Source organism: Syngnathus typhle, linkage group LG7 (assembly GCF_033458585.1).
Source record: "Syngnathus typhle isolate RoL2023-S1 ecotype Sweden linkage group LG7, RoL_Styp_1.0, whole genome shotgun sequence".
NCBI classification, from domain to species: Eukaryota; Metazoa; Chordata; class Actinopteri; order Syngnathiformes; family Syngnathidae; genus Syngnathus; species Syngnathus typhle.
In genome coordinates, this window is record NC_083744.1 from 13566442 (window position 1) to 13578029 (window position 11588).

General features: G+C 39.6%; 1 protein-coding gene across 2 annotated transcripts; it reads right to left on the reverse strand.

Moving 5' to 3' along the window:
* Nucleotides 1-4157: 4157 nt before the first annotated feature.
* pard6a (par-6 family cell polarity regulator alpha) lies at nucleotides 4158-11588 on the reverse strand. Of its 2 annotated transcripts, none has more exons than XM_061282629.1 (6): nucleotides 11238-11588; nucleotides 10167-10389; nucleotides 8411-8700; nucleotides 7787-7912; nucleotides 7074-7270; nucleotides 4158-6082 (listed from the first exon to the last, which is right to left on the reverse strand). In XM_061282629.1, exons 2-6 carry the CDS (start codon nucleotides 10282-10284, stop codon nucleotides 5812-5814), a joined length of 1002 nt encoding a protein of 333 aa, XP_061138613.1. In that variant the 5' UTR covers nucleotides 10285-10389; nucleotides 11238-11588; the 3' UTR covers nucleotides 4158-5811. The 2 variants fall into 2 exon arrangements, with proteins under 2 accessions (XP_061138613.1, XP_061138612.1); XM_061282628.1 differs by having other exon boundaries at nucleotides 11242-11587.

Consider the following 11588-nt stretch of genomic DNA (forward strand, 5'->3'; position numbering starts at 1 on the left):
TCTCCCCTCAGACAAGAGAAAGCATAATGAAATTCAATTACATCATGTAATGCCCGGATCCGATTTTTCTTTACCCCCCCTCAGAGACACTGGATTAAATTTGAAAATGACGGAAATGTTTTTCTTACATTTCATTTTGACAGCATATGCTTCAAGTTTGTGCAGCAAATCATTATTGAAGATTTGCTTTGTTTTCTTTGACTTTCTTCTCGTTGTTCATCTTAGGAAGAGTGCTAATAACAATTCATGTAAGATAAGATATAACAAACATTTCCATTTAAAAGTAAGAAAAATATTGTGTGACCAGCCAATCTATTATTCCACTGATAAGTGAACAATCTTTCACTGTTTCAAATTGCTCAAATTTAATTGAAGAATTCCTGTTTTGTTTCCATTCTTTCGAACAAAGGTGGGTGTGCATGTGGAATCAATTTCTTTTTCGAATCAATTACAATCCAATAAGTCATTGTTGGCTAAAATACGTACATTTCAGTTGAAACTTGAAATGAATGAAAGTGAGTCCTTTATTAGTTTTAAATGAATGAAAGTGACTCCTTTATTAGTTTTCATCTCTCTCTCTCTCTCTATATATATATATACATATATATATGTATATATACATATATAGGATATACGTATTTGGTGTTGTACAATATTGTTGACATTGACTGCTTAAGTTGCAATCAGCAGCCAAGATTTTCTGACGCATGCACCCCAGAATTCCCCCAGCTCTTCACGGCCCCCGTGTTGTTTTTGTGGTCTGGTTTGCTTCAGATTATCTTTTTTCTGTCAACGCAAACCCTATTGTGGGATTGAATTTCATTAGAAAGACATTTATGAGTGGATGTCATAGACTATAAATTATTGAGCTGTTTGTGTTTTTTTTCTTCAAATTTGCTTTTGTAGTCTTCACTGTGTCGAAATAATGGCAATGAACACTTAGTGTTCTGTTCTCCATCACCTGGAGGCAAGAAGTCATTGTCATCATTTCCATAATCCTGGGGGGAAAAAAACTGCTAACTTCCGTGATGACAATTAGACTTTAACGATATTGAAAAAAAATCTCGTTTAGCCGAATTGTATTTGGAATAATTTGTTACAGACTCCAAACTGTCACCATCATAAAATCTTGAAAGTCAGATTTAAACTGTAAATTGACATATATGACTAATAGTATGTTCACCTTGCAAAAACGAAAGTTCTTTCTCAAATGATTTGTGACAAAACAGAGTGAAATTCTAGAATCTCGGCTCATCTTGTCACACGTGTTCATCTCACCTGTGGTCACACAGCTCGTGATCAAAAGAATAAGATCCTGGATACAAGCGGCTGAAATGAGTTTTCCTCTGCAGGGTCTCCCTTAGAGATAAGGTGAGAAGCTCGGTTATACGGGAAGAGCTCAGAGTCAAGCTGCAGCTCCTCCGCATTAAGAGGAGCCCGATGAGGTGAATCAGCCATCTTGTCAGGATGCCTCCCCTGGTGAGGTGTTCTGGGCGTTTCCTACTGGGAGGAGACGCCGAGGACAACTCAGGACATGCTGGCAAGACGACTATGTCTCCCAGATGGTTTGGGAACATTTTGGGACCCCGCAGGAGGAGCTGGATGAAGTGGCCAGGGAGAGGGAAGTCTGGGCTTCCATGCTTGACCTGCTGCCCCTGCAACTCGACATTGAATAAGTGGAGTAGAATGATTGATTGGATGGATGGCAAACCAGCAAAGAGCAAACGCGGCATCAGAAAAAAAAGACATGTCTTTTGATTAAATGCTTCGTGCTGTCATCTGCTGGGTTTTTAATTACTCTGTGTTTGAGTATCTAAAACTGATTTAAACCTGAATGATGTTAAACTATCATCTCTCCCTCGTGCCATTTCAAATGAGCATGGACTTCAGCAGAAAATCAAAATTTCCATGTGCAATTTTTTTTTAAAATAAAAACTTATGAGTGCTATTCAATTATTTTATCATATTCACAAGAGATCGATCGCTACTAATGATTGGATTGATTTTGGTTCAAAATAACAATAATGTAACTGGAAAATAATATGTATTGTACATTAGCATTTGTGCTTATTTGATTTTAAAATACAAAAACTCATGTAACCCAATAGAGATAAAAATTTTGTCGCGAGCACAGCTCTCATGCAGTTTCCTCACTGATCCTTAGCGTCGAAGCAGAGGGATTAGTAGCAAAGGAAGGAAACAGACGCTTCGTTTTCAAAGCACATAGGTCTTGCTGTAAAGAAAAGGAAGAGGGTGTGCCTCACAAGCTATTACAGCATCACTGAAATGGCCAAGGAAAGAGACACACAATCACACCACTCCATCATGAAAGAGCACAAGAGACTAGGTCAGCCTTTAAAATCAGCACCTCGGACAGTTCCGTTTCTCTGCTCCTGCTTAGACGCATGCACGCCTGCCATCTGTTCCTGCTCTGTACCCCGATTGCTGTGTAGCAAAACGCCGACTTGCTTCCTGCTCTGCTTTGTGCTGCTTTGTGCTCTGCTAGATTGGACCACATGTCTGTCCTTACTATGAACTCACCTTGCCCTTGTCTGGCTCGACAATACATGACGCTCGCTTGCCGACTGACTCGTCAGCCCGCCTAGTGCACCCAGTTTCCCTTTTTTCCCTTTACCCTAATCGTGACATTCGATTATCAAAGCGGAAGTAAACTCTCAAAATTTGCATTCACCAGTTAAAAAATACGTTGAACGTAAATGCATCGCTTGGCAACCCAACCCTAACTATATTAATGTCACAGAAAAAGTTCGCCCTTAAATTATTTACGTCACTATCGCCCACTTACGGTGCAAATTATACTTAATAACTCATCATTTAGGTCATCTTCAAAAGGAAATGGCAATTATATAGTAAGTATAATTATGTGTTATTTGGAAGCATAATAGCTCATTTTCTTTGAAGAACCATTTCTTATGAGGTCAAAAAAAAACAACCTACTGAGCCAAAACTGTCTGCACCAATTTTCTCCTATTGTGAGGATCATTCCTAATAATTATGTACAAGAAACATAACACATTGGACTTTATGCCTAAACAAGGCGGTTTTATTTGGACAACACTTTTCTGTAAACAGCCCATGTTTTATCCAGTATATAGTAAAAGGGCAGAGCCAAATTACAGGTTCTATGTTTTTGATAATCAATAAATGCAGTTTCTATTTTACTAGTTTTAGAGTGTATTAGGGTTAATAGCAGGTTAATGTCACAAACAAAGAGAAAGTGACAATTAATACACAAAGATGGAAAAATTAGGCAAAATATTAAAGCTGTTTGGAGCTAACCTGCTAATGTTAGCTAATGTGGACGTCGTGTTATAGGTGCCAGTAACCAAGACTGGAAGCCGAAGCAGGAACCACTCTCCACGGCCCTCTTCCCAGAGTAGCATAAGGAGGCGTGGGTGGACTCATTTATTAAGTACTACAACAACCCACTCTTTAGCTCCTCTGCTGTGGAGAGGGTGTTTTCAACAGCAGGTGACATCCTTAGACCAAAGACCATAAGGGGCAGTTTGAGGAGGAGAGGCAGCAGGGGGGCGAGCAATAAAAAATAATTTAAGTATTTCTGCACGCAAAAGTTGTCTACATTAATTCATAACTTATAGTTTTTATATGTACTAAAGTGGTCCACACTGTTTCACTGGCTTTAAAAGAACAAGAATGGACAGACAACTAAAATCATGAATAAGGCCGGAGGGACGATGATGCCGGAGTGCCCTGGTCGCGGACAGAGGTTGGAGGACGAACTAGCAAAATTTACTAAGGTACCCATCTCTGGTAAGGACCCATAACTTGCAGCAGCGACCAAGCTTTCTGACACTGGAAATTGCATTTTTCAACCAAAGGTTGTGCAACTAAATATTCATTTCAATTGCCTCAGGGTTCAAAGATTGTGCAAAAAGTAGCGGCTTATAGTCCGGAAAATACGGTATCTCTCTTGATATCACAAAGAGAGAACAGAGATCAATTCAATTGATCAGTTTCAATTGAAATATATTCATATTATACTGTAACTATGACACTGTGTGGCTATACCAATTGGCTACAGCAATCACTCTTAAGCCCGAACACCATTTATTGAAGCTAGCTGACATTATTAGTAGCTTGCAAAGGCTTCTTAAAAAATACAGGCAGACAATGAATAAGATTAATTTAGAACAAATTTTAATTTCATCTGAACCATTGGACGCACATATCCAGGTGACATCTTTCATTGTCTGAATTTGATAAATAGTATTCATAAAACACTTTGGATAAAGTTACAGAACAAACGTCCTGGTTTATTTCCTCAGTGTCCCCACTCCCTACTCACCAAACAGGTTAAAAAGAAGATTTATGTACTCTGTTTTATATATTTAAAGAAGGATGTGGCTTTCCCACCTTAAACAAAAATATTATTTGTAAAGGGGGAAATGTAAAAATCAGTTACTTACACGACATTAAAAATATAATTGAAGCAATTTTTCTAGCAGTGTACTTCACTGTTCAAGAATAAAGTACAGCAGTTGCACGTCTTGTGTGAGTGAAGCCTGTTAAAAAATCATTTCATTTTGAGGACTATAGAGTCAATCAACTTATTGGATGTCAAGTAGGCTTCTTCCAGTGCTTGTGCAATGTCTTCACATGACACAGTACAGTAGTATACCAACATGTTTTCTTAGATAACCCTTACCTTCCTTCAATACCGTAACGAGGGTAATACATTTATAATACGGTGGATAATTGCGAATTCACCTATCATTTGCAAAACAAGTTACCTACTTGCAATTTTCACTGACATGGCTAAAAACTCGGATTTCTTTTAATCACAAAATACTGTCTACAGAATGTAGGATATTTATTTTATTGAATGTTTCCTTAAATTAGACGATGAATGGTTACTGGATGCCATAATCAAGTGTAAAAGCCAAACTACTGAACTATACTAACATCAAAACCAGTGGAATATGACTATGACTGCATGGATCCAGCAGTTTCTGGTCAGTAGACATGGGAATGCTAACTCCTATGTTGACTTTCGTACCACTGTTGGCCGCCTCAGGACAAAGTCGGCACCCTTGTTGTAACTCCTACAATTTGATGTGCAGTCAAAAGTTTTACACCGGCCTGCACAATTATAGTAATTAATCATCATTTTTAACGTGCACGTACATGCACTGCACATTGTGCAGCTTTTATTTAGCTGTCAATAAATTCTAGATGGTACAGTATTTGAAATGCTCTTAAAGTTTTGGAATCAAAGTTGGGGAATTTGTGGTTTCAAGTATTAATCTAGGCAACCATATCTATTTTAGTAAAGTGTCATTTATTTGCAGAAATTTGCTATTTGCTTGGTCACAATGCCCGGTTAATAGAGGTGGTCCACAGTTTATGCATTTTAGGTTATTAAAAAGAATACATTAATACGCTCAAAAAATCATTGGTCTTAATTAAAAGACATGCATTTATAATTGTATCTAGCCTATCGATTTTATTTTAAATGGTATGGCTCTCACAGGAAATTATTTATAAAAATGGGCATGTATGGCTTTGTCCGCCCAAAAACCTCCCGACCCCTGATATAGAGTGATCGCCTACATATCATAGAAGTTTATGATGCAACCTCGGTCATGGTAAAAAATTAATGTTGCAGCTGATGCTATAAGTTTAAAGTTTAGAGGAGATATTAGCGTATCAACCGGTATTTATATGTATATGTATGTGTGTATGCACGCGTGTGTGTGTATGTATATATATATATATATATATGTTTTTTTACATATGCTATTTCATAGTCAGGTTAAGACATGGCTGTGTTCACATTGTTATTATATTGCCACCCTCTCTCATGCTTCGTTGAATGCTGTGACCTGAGTGCCCGTTTTGACCAGACCTCAGGTTTGATCCCATGTATTCAGGCATGGAGACGCTCTGTTGAAGGGTTCTAACCACAGGGCTGCTGTGCAATCTTTCACTGGTGAGGTTTGTAATGTTGTGGGATTGATAGAATGTCGGACAGTCACTTTCCAGGATGAGGTCACCATCATCATCTTCTTCTTCATCGCTGTCACCCTCTACGATACTGTTACTGAAACATATGACATAATAATAAAAACAATTAAGTAAATTTTTGGGCTACAACAAAACAGGTCTCATTTTACATATTTACCACCAACTACTTTGAATCAGAGTGACAGAACATTTGTCATTATCAGTGTTGGCAAAGTACTCCACAGCAGTAGAATCATGTCCAAATGTCTCCAGGATCAACAAACATTGCTGTATATGTTGAATATACTGCAACGCTATTGCACGCAACGTGCCTCATTTGTCAGCATGGGAGGAGTGAAGCTTGAGCTGCACTGCAGCAAAAGTAAAACTGTTCATGTGTGGAAGGCGACACCAAGTGGACAACAACAGTGCCTGTGTCCTCTCCCTGTCGAGCACCTTTTTACCTTGACAGTCAAACAAAGAATGTGGCCAGGCAATCAACGTGTATGTCCCTGTGTGTGTGTGTTCTAAAAAAATTACATTGAAACAAATGAGTGATATTTACTTCACACAAAATTGTTAGTAAAGTTTTCGAGGAGAGTTTTTGAATAAATTTGACTTGCATTCTATTTCACGGTAGTTTAGCGGGAAAAAAAAATCCCCTTAAGGATTGAGGAACAAACCAGCAACTCACAGGTTGGGAGCCAACCATTCTACCACCTGAGCCATTTCATATCTACTGTGAATTGGTAAACTGTAGGTGTCTCCTAAAGGAGACCTCAAATACTTTTGGTCTTGGTATGAGTATTCTGCCTGACACCAGAGATTTCCTAACACCAAATCAGAGCAGCATGGGTTCATCCCAAAACTCATTGGAACTGGTGAACATGTGGAGCGTAAAACCCAATTACACTCTTAAAAATGGGCTAAAAAACCCCAATTTGGGTTAAAAATTAGACCGACCAAACATTTTTTTTTGCAAAACAACCGAAAGGTGGAGCTAACTGACCCAACTTCCTGGGCCGCTTCGATTTACAACCCAGCAGTTTTAAGGGTGTGGAGTTCTGAGAAGGAATGACATTTCAAACCTTGCAGTGATGGGGGTGCTGTGAGTGGCCGGACTCGTTGAATCATGTGACAGAGCGGAGCCTGTAGATCCATTTGAGACAAAAGAACCAGAATTTCCTGTTGTTTTACTCCCTCGATGCATGACATTGTTCCTCTGGTTAGCTGGTTTTACTGTCACTATAAGATTGTGGCTGTTGGCCACCATCATGTCTGTCACCTGGAACGATATGGGAAGAGAGGTTGCAAGTTCTGACATTAAAGATGCAAACAAGCATGCAATCGGCCTACCAAGCATGTTTTTGCGATGTGGGAGGAAACCGGAGTGCCCGGAGAAAACCCACGCGGACACGGGGAGAACATGCAAACTCCACACGGGGAAGGCCGGAGGTGGAATCGAACCCGCACCCTCCTAACTGTGAGGTGGACGTGCTACCCAGTGCGCCACCATGTTTCTTGTCTATGTTCATGACGATTAACTTTAAAAATTAGATACTGAAATATCACCTGGCTTCTTTTCTGAAAATGGTTCACATGAAGTGATAGAAAATCAAAATAAGCCCATCAACTATCTATTTGCAATACCTGTACTTATGTTAGTAGTACAGAAGGTGAGGAGAAACACATGACTCCATTACAGCATATATAGGCCAAGGCATGAATACAAGCGTCAAAATCTTTTTTTACAAATGGATGATGACATCGGAACAGTCTTGTGTTATTATTTGGAATTTACCTGGTCTAAAGATTTTCCTGTAACATCAATACCATTGACCTCAAGAATCTCATCGTTAACTCCCAAGAGCCCAGTACTCTCTGCAAGACCACCACGCACAAGGCGGGATATGAACACTCCTGGAACCTATGGCAGTGAAAGGGATAAAGTAAATACAACAAAGGGACACATGCGTACATTAACCTCTATCAAAAGTACATCTTGACAGCTACAGAAGGCATTGTAGAAGTTACGATAGGCTCCTAGAAAAGGTCGAACAATGCATTTATTCATGAATTCTTGCAGACCGCTTATCCTCATGAGGGTCGCAGGGAAGCTGGAGCCAAGCCCAGCCATTTTAGCACAGCAGGCAGGGTACACCCTGGACTGGTCACCAGGCAGCGAGGAAACTGGAGTACCCCGAGGAAACTCGCGCAGACACGGGCCGAACATGCAAATTACACACAGGAAGGCCAGAACCCGAAACAAACCCTGCAAACTATGAGACAGACGTGCTAGCCAGTGCGCCACTGTGCGTGCCGGCCACAGACGATACATTCTGTAATAATTTCGTTTCGAAGCACCCAACAATGTGTTACACCATTTAATCAGTGCAGTATTTTAATATCAAATGATGAATGTTACCTTTTCTACACCATAAGGCGTCACTCTCATACTGGCCCCATCTCGAATGTAGAAGCCCAGAGGTTTATGGGTACCGTGCTTGTGGAGCCGTACTCGGCGATGTGTCTCGGGTAGGATATCCACGTCAATAATTGATGAAATTTGACGGAAGTTCTGTGGTCGACCAATCATGAGACCCATTTTGCTCTTCGAGTGGGCGGACAATGAACCAGCCGTACGGAGACCTGTCAAACCCAGGCCTTTTTTCCGCCTCTGGAGTGAGTTGGTGGCGAAAATCGCAGGTTCATCCTCTGACAGAAGAAGATGGAGAAAAGAGAAAAAAAAAATCGTATTTAAAATCATGTTCATGGTGGCTATTAGCTAACATTTTCCATGAAAAAGTCAAATACTGTACATACGGAAAGATGCGTGTAATCATCATAAAATCATTCGTAGTAACTTATGGAAATAATAGAGACAGCTCAGTATAATGAAGTGTGGTTTAACACCACGAAAAGCTATAGCCAAAACAATCATCATATTGTTAAATTAACACCTTTCTGACAAAATTGGGCTTTATGACCTTGGAAAAGGCAGAATATTGGATACAGCTCTCGTACTGGATATCATTGTACTGTGCAAGTGGCCAGACTGTTGTTGCTGCTATGGCAGCGTTTGCAAACTGACTGCTGAGTCAGCCGGGAAAGTGTTAGGACCTTTGAAAACAGTAACCATGGTTTGAGTTGGCAGTTATCATTTTCAGACTAACATGACAAGTGGCTGCCATCTTTGTTGAATTTTGAAAAAACAAACAAATGTGCATTTCAAACCTTTCTAAAAATATCCCTCATACTCTTTTCTCAGGAATAATTTTACATTTGTGCCATTTATGGGAACTTTTTAGGGCAAGTAAGAGTGTCGATTATTTGGATAAGGGGTTCCAAAATAGCAGAGAAAAATCAAACGGTCCGGGAAATATAGTATGTTAAGAAGTTAAAGTATTTTGCCATTATGTTTTACTCTAATTTGAAGGTATTTAGGACTAGATTTTCTTTAGGCCAAGCCCCAAAATACTATTGTTTCCCACACAGAGACACATCGAAAAAAACAAATCAATTTCACCAGAACCCAGCACCTGACTTTCAAACTTTAGGGAGTGTTGTTTGTTGGCTTTACAACTACGACATTTAGCACATTGACAAGCTGTCATTTTAGGGAAATAACATTGCTGGCCTACTACTAGCAATAGTCTTGCTTATAGTAGAATAGTCATTAAATCCATCTCAGTGCAAATTAGAATATTACATCAACATTTAAAATCACAGTATTTCAATTCAGTTTACGAAGTCGTGACACTCTTCTGTTCAAATGGTCATGTTGTAATGACAAGGTGTTAGTTTAAAAGGTGTGAAACATGTCAGTTTGTGTTGTTGAAGAATATTTGATTGAAATAAAACACATTTTCATCGCGATTAAAAGACATAAAGGTATTTTGAAATATTGGCACTTCGTAATGGCAAGTATTCAAATGCAAATGATGGTCCTCGTATTCAGTCTGAAAAAAGTGGTATCAATGCATCCCTGATAAAAAAGTGCTCCTTTTATGACTGTTTTCTATGCTCCATGGTTTATTAGAGCTATTTTAAAATTGGGATTATAAAATAAATATTTATTAAGGAAATGTTTTTCAATGCATATCCCAGGTTTAGAGCCTTTATGATTTTTTAACTGTCGTTTAAAACAAATACTACAGAATACTGTAGAATTACATTCTTACCTTTCTTGGTTATGATAATGCGAAGTAAGGGATTTGCTGATGAGACAGCTTTGTGGAAGTTGTCTTCATTGTTGATTGGAAGAAGGTCTCCATGGTCATCTGCATATCCTAATAACATGTCTACTTCAGGGATGCGATGGATAGTTTGGAGGAGGCTGTAGAACTCTTGGAAGCCACCTGGGCAGTTCCTCTTGAAAGCAAAGCGGCGGTATTCTGCGTCAAACTGTGAACAAGCCATTGAACAGCAAGAAATGCTATTTTAAACAATACGTCTGTGTGACACTTTGAAAAGTCAGGCAGAAACAAAGGTTCCAAAAAATGACAAAGCACTCAAAGACTCTCACGCTTGCATTGTTTCAACTGGCTTGGAACATTGCACGGCCTAAAAAGCCATACAATGAAGGGGAGTTTGTTAAAAAATGCCTCAGTGACCTTATTGAAATCTTGTCTCCTAAAAAACAACAAACTAAAACGAATGGTCTGTCCCGCCACACATAGTAAGTGGAAAAAACGCAATTGTAAATGATTTTTTTGTTTGTGGACTTTGTTGAACTGAGAATTTGTTTGTGTTAGACAATGCACACAATGTTCAATGTTGAAAATGTGCTCTTTGGTCTTAGTACTGTACGAGTCAATTTATGTTATTATGTTGGTGCGTGCATGATGACGTCACACAATAAATCTGGCTGAGCAGAGGGTGTGTGTGTGCGTGCGTGCGTGTACGTGTGTGTCTGTGCTTGCGTGCATACATACCTACGTGTGTGTTTGTGTGTGTGAAATGGGGCGCGTGAAATATTTCTAGCCCTAACCCTACATTGTTTACCAAAATCTAAACTGGTTTTTCAAACACTGTCTGATAACTATGCGGAACATACATTCTTCGGCTGCTTGCTGGAGGAGTCAAGCGACACATGTCGCAATCATCATCGGCATCAAAATACGACGTTATCTCAAATATAAAAACGCGTTCAGGGTATTTAAATGTCAAATAACGGCATTTTCCGGAGGACAATAAGCACTAGGAATCAGTGCATCGTATGTCAACAAGCCAACATCATTCCACCGACTTACTCACTTTACTTTTGACCTCGACCACGCTGTCCGAGGCTTTGAACGACGTCTGCTGTTGTCGTGACATTGTTGTCTCGGTTTGGAAGAGAAACTGCGGCACTCCGACGAAAATCATTCAGAGATATGTTTCCCTCGCTCGCTCCGGTTAAAGCAGTTCCAACAGCATAGAGGCATGAGAGAGCACCGGCGAAATTCACTTAGCATAACATTGGCGTTTTGGTTTCTGGTGTGTTGTGTCAAAGGCTGATGGGCTAAAATCCATTGCCAGCGAAACAGGTGGGATCTTCTGCATTGAGTGTTGCGAGCTAAACCGGAGCCAAGATGCGGATCCACCTCCAATCCGAGTAGGCT

Coding starts and splice junctions, on each gene's coding strand:
- pard6a (XM_061282628.1), bottom strand. CDS start 11,352: ATGATTTTCGTCGGAGTGCCGCAGTTTCTCTTCCAAACCGAGACAACA. Junction 8,701..10,166: donor CATTATCATAACCAAGAAAG/GTAAGAATGTAA, acceptor TTCTTCTGTCAG/AGGATGAACCTGCGATTTTC. Junction 7,913..8,410: donor CGCCTTATGGTGTAGAAAAG/GTAACATTCATC, acceptor TCACTGCCATAG/GTTCCAGGAGTGTTCATATC.